We start from the raw sequence: 18642 nt of genomic DNA, 5'->3' as shown, positions 1-18642 counted from the left end.
GTCAAATGAGATTCAATACATTGAAGGGAGTGGAGGTAGATTTAGTCCCCGGTGAACCCAGCAACCTGAGGTGGTGCCAAGCTCCTGCAGTCACGGCTGCAGGCATCTTGTCAGATGAGGCGGGGCACGGCTACAGGGGAGGCAGAGTCCCTTGGTGTTTGCAAGCGGATCATTTCAGGAGGCACGCTTCTATATAAGTCCACACAGCAGCGGCTACCGAGCGGCCTCTAATCCGCCCGCTCCAGAGCTGGAGACGCCAGGCAGATCAACCAATTAGAAGAGTTATGCCGCAGCCCGAAGCGTAATAAAGGCCTTCCTAGTACTGACACCGAACAGAGGATACTCTCTATTAGAGCGATTTGGGAGCATCAGGATGCAATCAGACGATAGGTAGATTACAAGCAAGTCAGAGCTTAGTTCAGAGGGTGCAAATACAGCTCTACTTTTGGACTCTGGGAGATTTACTGAGGGATCTAGTTGTCGATATTGCACGGGAGCCGCTGTTAGTGGCATAAGCGCTTTCGGAAGGGTAATTATGACATCTATACAGACATTAAGTGATTTGACGACCACTGCACGAGAAACAGACCGGGACACAAAGCCTGATCGCACCGTCAGATGGTAGGGATCAAAGTCCTGCTAATTTTAAGTTGGAACAATGAACTACCTTTCGTTTCTGCGAAGTCGCACAAACCTAAACCTGTGCCACTTGCTAACGGTGAACAAGAACCGGTTACGTGGGACTCTAGCGAATAAGCAGTAAACCCAAACATAACTGAATGTAGTCAAGAGTACAGAATGAGTGTCAAACCTATGTATAGACTTGAAAGCATCATGAACTGAAAGGTCAAATAGGAGCTGATCATGTGGCTCAGTTATATTTACCACCTTAATTGATTCAATAAAAGGATGTGTGTGGCGCCACCTGTAGATTACTTCATAACCCACTGCACAAGCATATTAGTTACACGAGGTCCATTTATAGGTGCAGATAAGGCCTTGTGTGCATTCATTACAGCATGTAGCATCAACATACAATAGCCTACTTACTTAACTTAGCTGCATACACAAAGAGCTGTAAATAGGTTCACGATGTAGAGCCAAGAGCCTAAAGTATTTGAGTTGTAGCCAGATGAAAGACAAGGCAGCAGTCAAATGAAAAGGGCTTTATAATAATAATGCAAATGTTCATTTTAAAACAGTCTTACACATAAGAGTAAAAAAAAATTCTGGAAAAGAGCAAGGTTAGACGATGTTACAATCAGAAAAAGTCAGTGCCCTGTTGTAGTAAGTGGTGCTGGTGGAATCTGAAAGTTATTGTTCTTTTTTTGCAAAGTACCTGAAGATTTTCGTTTTTAACTATGGCAGCACCGTTTAAATATTATCTGCATAACATAAAAAAACTGCCCAATTTCTTTTTTTAATACTTTCCCCCCTCGTATTCTAAAAATCGCTACTAATTATAGCTTTTGTCCTTGCTCTCATGACAAAATGACACCCTACAAAATATCTGCAACGTCTGTGATGAAAAGCTCACACGAAAGAAGAGTACAAATTTTAAAATGCCTTAAAAGTAAAATAAAAATAATTAAAAAAATGTGTCTAAGGCATGAGTTATTAAATCTTAAAACTGATAGGATCATTACAAACAACCTGAGTATACACAATAATGTTTTTCTACATAGTTCATCATCTTTAGAAAAGTGTCCTCAAATCTGAAGAACTTAAGTCTGTACAGAATTTTTTTTTTTTTTTTTACATCTCAGTATCGTTGCCATCTACTGTCTTGGTAGCCACGGTTGCTACCCCTATCATCATATGGTCTATTGCCGCCTCTGTTGTCATAGTGACGGTTGCCACTCCTGTTGCTCTGGTGTTGATGATGGTGGTGGTGGCTCTCTCGGCCGTGGCCGTGTTGCTGATGACGGCCAGAGCCCGGCTCCTCCGCGTAGCGCTGGCTTCTGCCAGTGCTGTTATTCTGGGATGCGTGATGCCGATAGGGAGTATTGTCATGATGCCGTGAGTCACCACTGGTGGACTTTCCACCTCCAAACGTCTGCCGCTGCGGAGGTTTTAAGGAGCCGTTTAACTGGTCCATTTGCTTCATGTGAGTCTGCCACATCATGTTGTTCATCTACAAATGGAGGGAAAATAAAAAGTCCTGTTTTACACACGGCTTACATATTGACTTATTTGTTACACAATAACAGAGCTAGTTGAACATAAAAGAAGCCAAGTGCAATCCTTGAATAACGCATATGAATTCTGTCCATTATGGCAATACAGTATTGTTTTTTGAAATAGAAACTTACCATGGCATGCTTCTGCAGATTATCGGGAGAAGAAAAGGATCTCTGTATTTGGTGTGGAGGAGTATATGGTGGAGAGCTGAATTGGGCTGGGGTTCTGTAGGAGTGTGGAAATAGCAATTTATAAGGGTCTTCAAATAAGATCAACATTAAGTTTTTATTAGAACTTTTTCTATTTTGCTTTTCTACTTTGAGCACTTAAAGCCCTTTTTACTACAAGCCTCATTCACCTATTCACACACAAATTCATGAGTGCTTTGGTCCTAACTAAGCAACACACACTCTGGATGCATTGGGGGAAGCTCAGTGCTTAGTGTTTTGCCCAAGGACACTTGAAGACTTGAGTAGCTGGTGATTGAACCGTCGACCTTTGGATTTCCAGATGACCCGCTCTATCTCCTAATCCACAGCTGCCCCAACAACTTACAGTAACTATTGTAGTTGAAGGGACCAGTGACTGAGGAGAACTTCAGTGTCTACGTAAACTTCAAACTACTAGAAGGTTCTACCAAAGCTGCTAGTTACTGCAAGGCTATAGGACAGCACCCATGACCACATAAGTTATTTTTAACATCATTATATTATATTATTATAATTTATTATAACTAGTTTTGCAGGATGAGCCAAAAATTATATTGGAGTACTTCACTGACACACTAATATAAAAATCAATCTACCTCTAACAACAAAATAACAAAAAAAACCTACAAAACATTTCGCAATTTATAATGTACTTTTCTTTTAGAAAAAGATTGCGGAAAGAAAATTTCACTAGTTGACTAATTTTAAATTAACAAAATATTTAAATTGAAAATTGAAATTAACAAAATATTTCAAATTGACCAAAATCTGATGCATGAGGTTAAAAACTGGTTTTAAAAGTAGTGCAAAAGTATGCAACAGCCATTTGAAACAGCTAGCTTCCTTCTTTAATGATTACATCACACTTCAAATGCTGCCGAAGTGTGTGACACTTTGTGCCACAATACACACCCACAATATCGGATTAATTTGCCAAGTGTGGGTAATGTTGGCAGTGCCAGCACCAGCCCCTCCCATTGCACACTAGCACTGACACACCTGTGCAGAATATCATTAAACATCACTCCAGTTTAGTGGCTATGCCTGCTTACTCAGATGCAGCCTGCATACAAACATTTTCACTCATTTTCTATGTAATCCAGACGTACACCAGTTTGCTCAGCTGTCATCTGTGTACTTTGCACCTTGCTTATTAACAACATCTCATAGAGAGACAGATGGGGAGAGAGAGAGAGGCTGATGTCTAATGGGAATCAAAGCAAATGACACAGTACGTTGATTAAATAAGAACATACTTGTTTCTGGCACCAACAGCAATATGTAAATGTCTACTAACTTAGTCGTGTGCACTCCTGTTTTCGTCTTCTCCAAGTGTAATAAAAATTATAAAGTTATGTGACTGGCTGGGACAATTCTCAGAATATTTGGGTCATTTTCTCATTTCCATTATCTACTCACAAACGTGTTTTCCTGAAGTGATGTAATGGAATAAGGCAACAACGACCAGTTCATGGTTTCCATGTGTTTACATCTGCACTTTGACAGACCTGTGCCAATGACTATATTCGTGTCACATGGACCACGTGGCATACATTTAGAGTTTAAATATGACTATTATCTTGAGGAAATTTTCGCCTCTACTACCATGGAAGGATATATTTGTGACAGATTAGAAATTATCTGGTGACTGTGATATCCAAAAGAACTAGGCATCACAAACATGAGCTTAACTCCATTTTCATTTCACTTTACAACTGAAAGATGCTGCTTTCACCAAACTAGCTTTAACTTGCTAATCAGCATAGGAAGAAATTTTAATGACTATTATTCATTCCATTTTACAGCCATACAAAAAGCAAAAGGGTCGTAAATCTTATATACACTTATGATTGGATAATGTTTTTGAATTCTTTAGTCCAACAGTCAGCCTGTTTTGAACAGCCTACACAATTTTTATTCATTTATTCATTAACTTTATAATTCAAAGCTCAGGTGCTATAGTAATGGTGACTTGAAGCACCTGACTTAATTCTACTACATCACAACTGTAGTTAAGTGTGACTCCAAAGTACTGATTTGTTTTGGGGGGGTTTGGTGACATATTACCACAGTCTCAATGGACTTTATTTTTTTAATGAATATTTTAATACTTGACAGTGAAACTTGTTAGTCTTTCCTCTTATTAACAGCATGTGAGCATCTTAATTGGTACAATAAGATGATAACTTTTGATGCTGTGAGACACTCTCTTACCTCTGGCCATGGGGATTTGGGGTACTTGCAGGACTTGAATTCTGTGAGTTCCCTGGATTGCTGCAATGACTGCTGCCTATGAGCGAGCAAAACAAAATTTATATTAAAAAGAAGAAAGCATATATATACTTGATCCATACCAAATGATATGACAAACACACACTCTTTAAGAAAAAGAAATATCATTGCAGTAATCTTAATATATTAGTAATATAGCAAATGCATGTATGCCATTAGGTTACTATTGTTGTTTTGTTGCTATATAAAAAAAAATTAAACTTAAAATGAATTGAATTAAACTCTTTCCCCTAGCTCCTCCTACAAGTGTTAATTAATCTAGATGAAAATGATAAGAAAAACTACCAAGGATACCAAGACTATAAACATCTATATAGCCGTTGGGAATTATTTTTAAAATACTTAAATCCTTACAAATCATATATATTACATATAGTAGCTGACTCAAAATGAATGGCTAAATTATGGCTATGTTACGTGCATGTTTTTGTTTGTAAATCAATTTTAAGTGCAGTGACATTTTTGAGGTCACTGGAACGTGTTATTACGCATATATGTAAATAACTGTTGATCAAAATGTGACACCTATAGTGTCTGCAATTGACTACTTTGTCTTATACAATGACTCACAAAGCAGAAGAGCAATAAATATATAGGATATAATTCACATAGAATTAATAATATTGATCATAATAAAAATATAAAGTTAACATATGTCTGTGTTTTCATACATGAGCAAAGCACCAGACACTAGTTGACACTAATTCATGCAATTATATAAAAATCATTTTAAATGACCCTAAACACTGACAAGCACAGAAAACTAACTATACGTTATACACACACTACCCCGTAGCTTTTAATGATATAGCATATTGTATTACTAGATTTACAATTAAATTATGTGAACACCTAACTCTCCAAAATACTTAACCAAAGCTTTAAAATAAATCTTTGTGGTGTAAATGCCACTAACATTTTCTTTTTTGTCATCAGCCTTTTAACGAGTGTTGGGGAGTAACAGAATACATGTACTGGCATTATGTATTTAAAATACAAAATATGAGTAACTGTATTGCGTTACAGTTACCGTTTAAAAGGGTGGTATTCAGAATACATTTACTTTGTTGAAATAAATGGATTACACAGCGGTCTTTTCCTGTTTCATATGTTAGGCTATGCCCTCTCTAGTTTTGCTAATTCCACACCGGCGGAAACCCAAACAAAACATGCATTAAGAGGCTCTAATGTCTGTGTCTCAATCCCGCGGCCCATGTCTCCTCTACTTGCTGCCCGCACAATAGGGCTGCCACGATTAGTTGACTAGTCATGATTACGTCGACTATCAAAATCGTCGACGACTAATTTAATAGTCGACGCGTCGTTTGAAGCTTTGTAAGATCACAAAAGGCGCAGGAATAAGTAGTAGGATTTAAGAGTGGCAGCACGGTGGCAAGGTGGTTAGCACTGTTGCCGCACAGCAAGAAGGTCCTGAGTTCAATTCCACCATCAGGCCGGGGTCTTTCTGTGTGGAGTTTGCATGTTCTCCCCGTGTTTGCGTGGGTTCTCTCCGGGTACTCCGGCTTCCTCCCACAGTCCAAAGACATGCACAGCTTGTGGGGATAGGTTAATCGGATAATCCAAATTGCCACTAGGTGTGAATGTGCGAGTGAATGTGAGTGCGAATGGTTGTCTGTCCCTGTGTGTAAGCCCTGCGACAGACTGGCGACCTGTCCAGGGTGTACCCCGCCTCTCGCCCTATGACAGCTGAGATAGGCTCCAGCGCCCCCCGCGACCCTGAAAAAGGATAAGCGGAAGCGAATGGATGGATGGATGGATTTAAGAGTGTAATAACGGACTGAAACAGAAGATGGCAGCACTGCATGTACAAGGATGCCAGCTGCCGTTAAACCCCGAAGAAGAAGTAGCTCTGTCCCAGAATTCAAAGCGCAGCCCTGCTCAGTTTCTAACAATGGCGGCAGCTAGTTAGTTTTAATATTATTCTTTATGGGTCACAAAATAAACGTTTAACATATTTTCAGGCGAGAATGTAGCTGTGTAAATCTCAAATATCTGCTCAGTTTATCAAGACACCACATATTTTCAAAAGCGCTCCGACGTTTTCAGAGATGTCTGTTACCCACTAGCTCGATAGCTAGCCGGGGGCAAAGCTCACTAGAGCCGGTGTGAACACCGGACTCCCGGCAAATCGTTTTCAAACCCACCACCGTCTTTCGCTACTCAGGTTAAACATATAGAAGTCACTTAGAGAACTTTAAAATGTTATTGTTTGGCTTTTTTTTAGTATTTTATTTGTTCCTGAGTAAATCGGTTTGGCTGAGATTAAAGTTGTAGTTTTTACACAGCTGAATAAACGTCAAGCAGACAACTGATTATCAGAAGCGTGAGATGCTCGAGAATATACTCCGGTGTCCCGTTATATTTTAGATAGCAAGGAGCTTATTAAACTTCACCGAAACAATCTGCAAATTTCATTAAAATTTAATAAACTATCATCTTGTCTTTATTTTAAGTTAGCACATACCTTAAACACTTAAAGCTGTAAGCTAATGATAGTTATATAAGAGCAGATGCTGCTGGTGCAATAAGCTGTACGTTTTACACCCAATGGATGATGATCTGATTAGTCGACTAATCGCAAAAATAATCGGTGACTAGTCGACTATCAAAATAATCGTTTGTAGCAGCCCTACCGCACAATGACGTAAATATTTTAAAAAATTATTATTCAAAAAATAATTGAATATACAGGCGTAGCCATAAAGAATGTAGACTCATGGGCAGTGTAGTCCGTGCTGCAGGGAGAATGGACTGCCGTACCCGTTATGTGTCTGTGAGCGAGGGAGGGAGAAAAAGGAGAGTCGAAAAGTACGAGTTGTCACCGAGCAGAAACGTGAAATGGAAGCATGTAAATATAATAATAACCACTGAAGCCAAAAAGAGTGCCTGACGAGCCCAGTTGTAAATAAGCTATTTAGACTCAACTGTACACTGTGTTCACATTTTCCTCCGAAACAATAAGTTCAGTTGGAGCAGCCTTTCAACGCCTCTCTCTGTCTCTCGCTAGCAAAAGTTGACGCAGACAACAAAGTAAAGATAGTTTTCGGCTACGAGCCCAACACACAACCCAACGTATTAGCCAGAGGTCCCTTTACTATGGTTTGGAGCCGCGGACCTGTTTTATATACGCGCGGAATAGTTTTCTATATGAGATTGCTACTAAAAGTGCAGCCTTACCTAATGTCCACCCTACTGTTATTCATTTTATATTAAGATTTAAATCTAGTTGGTATTGGTATGGCAAGCAACCTTCAGTAATAGTAATAAATCACACAGGAATAGTACATTGTACAGTGTAGTTGTAAAAAGCATGATAATATATTAAGTAATCCAAAGCCTGTTTGCTTTACATGTGAAATTGAAGTTATATTTGAACAGGCCCAAACGGGCTACTGGCTTGACAGCTAACATGTTTTTTTACTGGTCCTTGGCCGTCAGGCATTTGGTTAAGTCGCAAAGGTTTTGGAAAATTGGGTTGGGTCACACACTTCACTAACACTGCCAATAAATATCTGATGTGCCAAGAGGAAATACATTTTTTCCATGTGAAGTAATATTTTAAAGGGACAGGTTTGTCTTTGCTCTGGGCTTTAGAGGCAGTTACGCATCTAAATAATATTGGTTCTTGTTGCCTAGTTTTGCAGACATCTGCATAAAAAATGTATGGCTTCTTATGAGCACAATCAAAGTAAACACCACTTGAAATTGTGGTGCTTTACATGCAACATACCACATGTGGAAAGCACAGTGTGTGAGCAGTTTTAGACAGGAACTAACTCTACCTTTGCTCATTTTTTTAAACTTAAAATTTAAAAAAAAATAAAGAAATAGTAAAATAGTTTACCCGCGTTTAGTCTTGTGCATTTGTATTCCTTCAATTAATTGTAATGAAACAATCACAAGTGATGTTGGCTACCATGTTTATTGCCAACTATGTTTAGAGGAGTTAACTACCCAAAATGCTACAGCTACACTATCTAGTAAAATAGTTCCATACCCAAGTGCTGATTTACATGGTTAAATATAAATGTATACTAAAAATTACTTTCTGGAGGAAAACTTTGCAAACAAGGCAGTCTGCATTTCAGAGTGAGGTAGAATTATATAAGTCAGACAATGCAGTGAAAAAGAAGTGATACAACTTTTAACTATACTGTCTCATCCTAGTACCTTGTCTGAAAAGACATATCTTTATATGTTAAAAAGTCAATGCACAATCCATTCTAAGACTGAAACCCTTTGGTTTTCCGTAGACTTGAGTGATTTAATTCAACTACTAAGTCGCTCAAGGTTTTGTCTCACTTCTATTCCTTTTAACCTACTATGCACACCGACAACTGTGCACAACACCGAAACCAAAGAATCCCTATCGGGTGTAGGGTGTGGTGGTTACTGTACATGGGTCATTGCTTTTCAGTAACACTAACAGTAGTTTACTCAAGTACTGACGTCTACTTCTTTGCGTGAAATATGATGGTCGCAGCTTTGTCTGTGATAGCTTTTTAGTTACTTATTTCTGGATAGTCAAACATTAACTGAAACGTTCAGTGTTGAAACCACATAAATGCACAAAACACGTTGAAATATTTACGTCATAATTCAAAGCAACAAAAATGCCAGCTCACCTGATCTGAACTGCACATGGATATTTCTCCCATTCAGCATGGTTCCGTTTAGTAGTTGCACGGCGTAGGGCACGGACACGTCATGTTTGTATACGGCAAAGCCAAACGTCTTCTGTCTCCCATCCGAGTCCTTTGGAATTTTGGTTTTGACAAGAGGTCCTGCCTGCAGAAAGGATCAACGAATTTCGTAAACAAAAGCTTGTGATCAACGGCTAAAGCTAACGACAGCTAACTAGCTAGCTACTGTGATTCGGGGGTGAAAAACCACTACACACAACGCATGTGTAAAACACCAAAAGACATGTAAACGAGACACATTTGTTACCGCACAATACAGCTTACAGCTCCACGTGTTAGTACATTCCGGTGACTTTATTTGTAAGCGGTTTCTGTGCCACTAGCTAGCTATTATGCTACCAACAGTTTCTAGTTTTGTGCACAAGTGGCGAAAGCAGCACCTGTAAAAACAACTCGAACAAAAGCTCCTCCGTCACTTTAGTATCTAGGTTTCTTATGAAGACGGTGCGGTCCGTTTCCTCCTCTATTCCCATTGTATTTAAGCAAATCCCAAACCACTGTTAGCAACACAAACGCAAAAGTCCAGCCAAATTCCACTGCGACACACAAAAAGCGGAAGGCCAATCTTGCCGTAAAGTAAAACGCGTTATCCTTTCAACGGCTCTTTCACGACATCCACATACTTTTAATTTCGGGCCTTCACAACGTATATTTAAAAACATGCTATATTCTAAATTAATATAGGCTACATAATAAAATTTTAAATGTAATGTATTATATGGCACTTCTCAACAAAAACACACACCAGGAGAGCTGCTGAATTAATGACAGATTTTATACAAAATTAAATCGCTGCACGTTAAATTATAATCGATTTGTTTGACAGCCAAATTTGTAGTCATGCAATATTGTCGCACGTCACTGACCACGTCACTAGGTTGGTTGTGGATTTAAAGAGGACAAGAAACACTACATGTCGCAGAAGCCTAAATTTATTTGAATATGTTTTTTTTAAATCTTTGCATGTTCAGTTACAATTATTCTTTTACTTATCTTAGAACTGTAATAGGAGGCTAGGGTTCACATTGGTATCACAAGCTAAACCCGATACATTATGTTAATAAAATGCAGAAATATAATCATCAAAACACGTGAATTTTACTGCTCACATAGTGGTTACTTAATAGCTATACTTGACCACGCAACATTAATAGTAGATGACTATTATCTAATTTTATTCATGCTTCTGTGAGACAGAATATGTTGTCAGTTTTATACCAGTTATTATTAATATTATTATAAGTAGTATTTACTTTAAATCTTGAGATAAAAAAAAAAACTAAGCTGTTTAAATTCTAATCTGCAGTTGCAGGACCTCCTAAAATTGAAAAACCTTTATTAAAAAACAGATATGGTGGTGTGCTGTTCAACCCTTTTTTTCTGAGCCGACTTTGGGACTTATGACGGCAGGAGAAACACAGCTATCACTGACAGTGTTGACACTGTTAATAGAGAACCAGCATGAAAAATGACCTTGAAAGTGTGACATTAAAATTAGTTATTTAATTAGCTAAATATTTAATTAACTGCTATTAATAGGCCTTTGTCACAGTAGGAACAACATTGACATTCATTATTGAGTTATTCACATACTGTGACATATTCAATTTTCTTCAGTGAAATCGACAGAATACTGAATACTAAGAATACAGCTGGCCTGCAGATTGAAATGATTAGCTCCCACAAATGACTATCATATTTGCAGACATCATTTTCACCTGTTCTTTTTACCAAATCATTTTAAGTCTTTCTAACTAATTTATTTTTTTTATTAAAAAATCTGTAGGTCATTGGTACATGCTCTCGAAATAAGTGCATCTGATGGTGGTGATCTTGTTATAGTGGAGGTCAGGCAAGCAGCATGACAGGCTTTACTCTCATCTTAATCAGATAATTTTACAGTCAATGCCAGTCCTCCATATTAATTAGACCAGTTTAAAATATAATGACTTTCTCCTTCATGCCCCGGGAAGCTTTTCACAATTTCTGGTATGATTAAGCTTGAGTGGCAGAAGCAGGGATGGTCTATCATTCGCAATTGGAAAAGCAGCCACCCACCCACCTTTTGATTTTGTATATAGGAAATTTGTGGACTGCACACTAAAAAAAAATAAAAAATCCATACCTCCATTCATGTATCTGTGAGACATTGTATGTAAGGTGGTGTTTCCATCACTTCTGTTACTCATTTGGCAATAAACACTGCAATTTAACACCAAATCTTGGCTGTCATCGGGTCTCGGGGGATCAGTGCTGTGTTGCATAGCTGTAAATGCTTGATGTGTTCGGTACACTCCAACAAAATGCTTATGATTTATAGTACTGCAAGGTTGCAATGGAAGCAATAAAAAAGAGCCTAGACCATAAAACTACACCTGTGCAGTATGCTATTTGATGACTAAAGCCCTTGAATCTATTTTTGGATCCAACATTGCCATTACCCCATACATCTCCCTGATGCTATCCCACCCCTACCCAACACTATTGGAAGGAATTCAAGAAACCACTGCAAGAATAAAACACAGGACAAAGTGTGCAGTGATGAGGGAAATGGATAAATGAAGAGCAAGATGAAACAGGCACACCCGCTAAATCTGTAAAAAAGCTCATTAGAAACCCAGTGGGAAAAAATGCATGCTTTCTAAACCGAATTAGATATGATTTAAATAATTAACATTGCCTGAAAACAACCATTTCAGTAATTAGACAGCACTAAATACTGTAATGAGCTGTATCCTGACAAGTGTGGAAGTGTAGCAGTAGATGGCAGCATTGATCCAGTGATAGTGGGTTGACAGAGCTGCTTTTTATCTGCAGGCATGTGAGAGGGTTCCTGTGCTTCATAGAAAGGAAGGAAAAAAAGAAAGGGGAAAAAACAATGCCAAGAGAGTTTCTTTTTCTTTTTTAAGTGGAGGACTTTAAATCTATTGTCATAGGAATACTCTCTTTTATGTTTCTCCTTTAGCCTGCAGCCCACTTTCAGGTTTCTTCTAACTTTAAAGGTTTCTAAATGGGCTGATATTTCCATCACAGAAGCATTTTTCTACATTTTCAGGAACGTTGCATTATGTGGATACCAGAAGACTTTTTCTATTGTTGATTTAAGTATAAGAAAGGTTCACTATCGTGTTTGCCAGTCTGTACATATGGCATGATGGTCAGCAAAACTAAAATTTAAAATCAGGAAAGCAAGGTCCCAATTTGAAATCATGATATTTAACTTAAATCCATCACCTCATACCTTTACCAACATTAAGGTTAATGCATTCATTTCTTTTTATATGACTAGGTTTATGCCTTTATGTTAGACTTGGCTGCATTGGTTTAATTAATAGGGGAAGAAGAAAAACATGACAAAATGGGAACAATGCTCAAGGGCAAGACAAAATCCAAATGTGCAGTTGCCAAGGGGGAAAGTCACAGCAGGATCCCAGAAATAGGCTATCAGCAGCCACCCATGGTCTGGTCATATATGGGTGAAATCTTAAGGCCATTTAGCCACACAAGGCTAATTCTGCATCTGACCTCTGCCCTGGAGCGTTTGTTGTGACTGTGAAGCGATTGACTGGTGGCTGCGCACATCCTTGTGTAACACCAATCTTTCCTTTAGGCAGAGCATATACACAGCACACCCTTTCGCTGCCCTTCCCCCTGTTCATTAATATTCATAATTCATGTGGAATAAAGTGATTCTGGATAATTAAATAGGCATGAATATTTGTGGGATGAAAGTTTAGCTGAGCCATCCCTCTTCGGCAGCGTGATGTCACAGAGCGGCTTCAATGGATTCAGCACACACACACACACACACACACACACACACACACACACACACACACACACACACACACACACACACACACACACACACACACACACAGCTTAATGGCCTCTACCTTTTAAAGTGCAACTCAGAGCTTATCCAGCAGTAGCTCCCACCTATATGTAATCTTATTTTACACCTCCTGATCCGAGATTTAGCAGAATCAATGGACAGAGATGGTGTTTGTGTGACTCCTGTACTGCCAGTAACAATGTATGGATCAATTACACTTAAATCCACAGAGCAAGGAGAACCGGTTTTGTGCTAGATGCCATTTATTATTCAGGAGTGCAGAACAACAGTAGTGGTGCTGTACTTTGTGGAGACCACGTAGAATGCAAATGTGCTATGCGTGTATGATCCTGCATGGAGGTGACTCAAAGATTGATGGATTACAGCACATTAGAGCGGCAGAAAAGCTGCAGTGCGTATAGTCAGCCAAACAAGTTAAGCATTAGTCAGTCTATTCATTTCTGCAGGATTGTTTCAAGTATTAGGTGCAAGTCTTCGGGTATCCTGTCCTTACCTTGAGACATGCATCTGAGTCTCTCTGTTACACACACGCAGAGAAGATCTGAAAACTGGCAGCATGCCACCCCGTTTCAGCAGCCTTCTAAAACAAATGGATTCAAAAAGCTTTGGATGGGGTGTCCAAGCCGCTTTGTTACTTCACAGCTTTCTCTGTCTCTGCAACATGCTTGTTATCGCAATATCAGAGCTGCATGTTGCTGCCGCCCTGACATGCTGCGACATCATTTTCATTTCTGTGATTCCCTACTCATGGTCTCCCTCTCTCTCTCTCTCTCTCTCAAATAGGCCCACATTAAGGGAGATCCATCCCTTTGCTACAGTGCTGCAGTGCTGAGAAACAGTATCAGAAAAAAGGAAATGTCTAGCAACCCACACACACACACACACACACACACACACACACACACACACACACACACACACACACACACACACACAAAGTGCTGTGGAAGGGCATCCAAAATTCTTTTTCCATTTCCACTGCTTCATTCAAAAAGCCCCTCTTATTCTTCAGTTTCCCGCATTATGATGACTAATATTAACTTACAGTATATTATTAAGTGCAGAAACAACCCTCTGTTTTATTAAAGGGGAAAAAGCGGGACATTTCATTTGGATCCACTAATCATTCAACCCCAATCCCATCATTACCACTATTTCCTTTAACTGTTCCAGGAAGTGAGGTGTCAGCACATTTCAGATAGCAAGGGTCACCCTGAAGCCTGTCTGTTGGGGAGCAGAATAATTCTCTTTGCTAAAGGTACCATATGTAGGGCGTTTATTAGCTAGGGAACTGAGGAAAATATGGTCCTGGTGGAATAATTAAGAAATGGATCACTACTGTTAAGTTCTTCACAAATATCCAACCTTTCTATATATCCCATCGCCAACTCCTCCCCTTCTTCTTCTCTCTCGGCTGCTGCTTTTTAAAGCTTCGAACACCTTCAGAGAGGATAATGAGCTCTGTCAGAAAGAGACTGCTTCTTTTTTCCCCCTCTTCCCAAAGTAAGCTTTTGCCTTTTCCCCCCCCGCAACTTCATTATAATCAACAGTGGAGTGTTCCATATTCCTGCTGCTGAGCAGAACATGCCCTCAGAGACAGTCAATATTGCAGCTTATAACCTGTAACTCTGAGTTCAACCCCCCCGAAGAAGAAAGTTTTCCCTTTGAAGAGTCTCATCACTATGGTAATCAGCTGATCAGAGGATGCTATGCCAACTCCTTGTGATGCAAATATTTGTTTTACATGCAAAACTGCCAGATTAAAACCCTTTCTCTAATTCGCACTTGAGTTTTAGGCTAACAATCTGGCTCTTGTCACTGATGTAATTTTGCTGAGGGAATTACACTCACTGGATAAAGAACCCAGCAGTCAGTCAGACCACCATCTGTAATGTCCGTATATTTAAGAAATTATACTGATTTGAATTCATAAGGAAATTCCTCCACTTAGACAAGATAACACAGCTGTTCTGAAACAGGACTTCTGCTCTATCAAACGGCACTCGAGATCCCATAACTCCGCCGTAACGACGCTGGCATCGTTCTTGTATATTTACTATGGGTTTAAAAAAACTGCAGAAAGTAGACTGTATAAACCACGCATGGCTGTCACACAGTTAAGAGGCTGTTTAACTAGCCAAGGCTTGGGCTAAAATTGCCACCCTCCATGAAGCCAATGATGCAAATGAAATAAAATTTAATTTAGCCTTGTCATTTCATGGATAAGCTTTGCGAGTGGTTACAGAGAGCAAAGGAAGGTCAATTCTTTTTCAGTGCAATGCTCAGGGTGTTCATTAATTGCTTGCTGTGGCTTTGTGGACCACTTGAAGCAAATGCCAGCCTTACATTGGCATAAAACTGTGGCGCTAACCTTCATATTCACAGAAAGCTCTCTGGAGACCTGCGCGTTGTTTATCCACCCCCCAACCCCCACCAAGCCCAGGCCCTTTATCGTCACTGTCAGGGTAAAGCACATTACTTCAAACCCATGCAGGAGCTGCTCTAGGCGGTACTGTGTTCCTCACCACAAAATAATAGAAAGAAAAGTTCAAGAGGAGTTTGACAGATCTGGCAAGAAGGGACCATGTCAAATCTATTGAAGGCCGTTCCAGGGGTTTGGATCTGTCATTGTCACAACTAATATTCTGCAGTCCTTCTGTCCTTGGCTTGTGGGTTTTCTCTGTGCAAAAACATGCAGCATTTGCATTGGCATTCAGCTAATTGATAACGATGACAGAGAATTTTAGCTATGAAACTACGAACTGAGAAAAACAAAATGACGGGCAGGTATTGTGTGGCTGCTTATGTGTAAATATGCTTGAAACTTTTCTGTCTCTGTAACTTGTGACAGAAAGGAAACGAGCCTGAGTGGGATTTTTGTGATTAAAAATGGCCAGAAAATACCATATTTCATTTGTAAGTATAGTCAGCTGATTTTAGTAAGTGTGTTCTCCAAGTGCAAAACTAATTTACATTTGCTTTAGTCTTCTCCTTTTAAAAAACACTAATTAAAAACACATTTTCCTGGTCAGCTTTTAGATCTTTGCCTTTTCTGTAATTGTCCATTTTGAGTGTCCATTCTGGATTCCATGGATGGTTGTGGGCCTCCAGGCAACCCTCTGGGCACATGCCCCAGGACCTGCAGGTAGAAGACAAATGTCACAGAGGCACAGAGAGCTCATGGTAATTTCTGCTCATTAATCTTTAAAAACATGGTCTTTGTACATCTTAATTACAGAATTGAGTAAAAACCAGCTGGAGCTCGGCTGAAATCCTTTTCAAAATCTGGGTGTGAAATTCTGTTATATTCCAAATTAGGCTACACACAGTTTAGTTAGGAATTGGTTGCATTCACCTGTCAGCCACAGCTGACAAATGTAAATAACTAATAATACTGATAATCTCTTTACAATATTAAATGATCAGTCCTGTAATGGAACCCAATCTGAAACATATTGAATTGATACAGCAAAATCTTCATAATCTAACTAGTAGCTGAAAGAGATTCACTGCACTTCTCAACTAATTTGCAGTCAGTTCTCTTCCACATATAATTTTGATGCTGTATGATAGGTTTAGATAAATACTTGTGCTGATTAAACACAGTCATGTGCATGTTAGATGTGGTCATACACACACTGATACACAGCAAAATGGGACATTACGCTCTTTTGCTTTCACCGCACTGACGCATGCAACACTGCATTAGCTGGCTGCCCCATAGATTAGAAGAAATAACTAACAGTAAAACAGTATCAACACTCCCGCCAGCTGCTTCATGCTCCACCCGGGGACATCATATTCCATCAATCTTTCAACCATTTATTGACGGAACGTCCACATAAATTTGTCTGACAGGTTTGGAGCACTATGAAATATTAATTTTAGATTCTCTGCTCTGGGCCTCTGGCAACAAAAAGCAAAGGTTCATACATTAACTAGTAGATAAAGTTGATGAAATAGCTAACAATAGACGATGGACTGATGGCACTGCTCATATTCCATATATGCACACAGTCTAGCACAGGGACTAATTACAAGAACGTCACATTGTAATATGGGCAAAGGGGTGACCTAGTTATTTGAGAGACTGAATTATACAGTCATACATTCAATCCCCACAAAAGCAAATGTGCATTCACACTGCTGAAAGGTTCTTGATAAAGACACTGAATCCCTACCAGCACACTTATTGTATTACTTTAGCTAAAATCCCTCAAAAGGCTAGATATCTTTACTTCCCTGTATTCTCTAATTCAATGAACATGTCTTCATGAGTCATGCAATTTAGGTGTGAGCATGTATCTCGCACAGTTTAAACAACTTACACTGATGTTAGATTAATGCAAAATGAAAGCAGCTAACTGTGACCCTTGCATGGACAATTGAAAAGAACAGAAATGTACATTTCCACACTTTGCTTTCTTCAGAGCAGCAGCCTTGTAGCCGCACTTGCATCAAGGTTACTCAGTGGTTTGATGCTTCCTATTTAAAATCTGTCACAAAGTAAATAAATTGTGCAATCAATCCATGCAGCAAGTGTAGGGAAAAAATGCAGTTGAGTACAGTAATAGTAGTGGATATGAGGGCTGATGGTGTTCCATAAATCAAATCTGTACAGCCAAGCTTTGCATGCATGTGGCTGTCGTGTTGCTGCAGTCCTGCCTCACAGCCACTGCGAGAACATCATATTGCAGGATATTACATAAATACTCGGTTTATTGTTTTCTTTATCATCCTTTACAGAGTCTGGAGGAAGTCATAAAGAGTGAGGCTGTGGGGGTTGAAAAATAGATAACTGACTGGTACAGACGGAAATTCAAATTCAACAGATTCAGGGAGATGGTGAGTAGAGTGAGGAGAATTGAATGACAGAGCACAGATCCCAAAGCAATCCTTTATTCATCAGTGGGGTCAGGAATGTGTGTCAGGAAGATGGTTTGAGGCAACTACAGTGAAATGCAAGAATGAGAGAATAAGCAGTCCTTAGAATGATATGAGACTTTATTAATAGTAGATATTGGGAAAGAAAAAAAAAGTTGGGATAATTTCCGCTCTAGTAGCTTGCGCTTCTGCTTCTAATGCTTTAATTCCATTATGATACAGAGACAAGATAAGCAAGCTGTCGAAGTTAAAGACCAGCAACTCTGAAATCAATGCAGCCATCCACAAAGCTGCCCAAAGCTGTGATTTAGTCATTTTAAAGGACATCAGCATTATTTAGCAGGCTAGAGTAATTTTTTTTTCAAGCTGAAATCAAAAAATTAACAAGCGTTAAAGCACAGAAAGAAAGTAAGTCAAATATAATAAGTTTGTAAGTTGTTTACGTTCTCAAATTGGAATTGTGTGCTTGTGAGATAAACAGTTTTTTCCTTCTTAT

At 39.1% G+C, this 18642-nt stretch overlaps 1 protein-coding gene across 1 annotated transcript; it reads right to left on the bottom strand.

The window, feature by feature from the left end:
- Window positions 1-1151: 1151 nt before the first annotated feature.
- Window positions 1152-10006, bottom strand: rbm7 (RNA binding motif protein 7). Its single transcript, XM_085429759.1, has 5 exons — window positions 9787-10006; window positions 9329-9491; window positions 4605-4680; window positions 2313-2406; window positions 1152-2134 (listed from the first exon to the last, which is right to left on the bottom strand). Exons 1-5 carry the CDS (start codon window positions 9877-9879, stop codon window positions 1763-1765), a joined length of 798 nt encoding a protein of 265 aa, XP_085285885.1. The 5' UTR covers window positions 9880-10006; the 3' UTR covers window positions 1152-1762.
- Between the last annotated feature and the right edge of the window lie 8636 nt (window positions 10007-18642).

The sequence above is a fragment of the Copadichromis virginalis genome, linkage group LG14 (assembly GCF_057382275.1).
Source record: "Copadichromis virginalis isolate Kocher_CV1m ecotype Utaka linkage group LG14, C_Virginalis_male_GT1.1, whole genome shotgun sequence".
NCBI classification, from domain to species: domain Eukaryota; kingdom Metazoa; phylum Chordata; class Actinopteri; order Cichliformes; family Cichlidae; genus Copadichromis; species Copadichromis virginalis.
This window is presented reverse-complemented; position numbering and strand designations above follow the sequence as displayed.

What these genes read in the sequence shown, in the direction of transcription:
- rbm7 (XM_085429759.1), bottom strand. Translation starts at nt 9,879, where the DNA reads ATGGGAATAGAGGAGGAAACGGACCGCACCGTCTTCATAAGAAACCTA. An exon ending in CCATGTGCAGTTCAGATCAG is followed by an intron (nt 4,681 to 9,328) that starts GTGAGCTGGCAT and finishes GCTCGCTCATAG; the next exon opens with GCAGCAGTCATTGCAGCAAT. An exon ending in CCAAATCCCCATGGCCAGAG is followed by an intron (nt 2,407 to 4,604) that starts GTAAGAGAGTGT and finishes ACACTCCTACAG; the next exon opens with AACCCCAGCCCAATTCAGCT.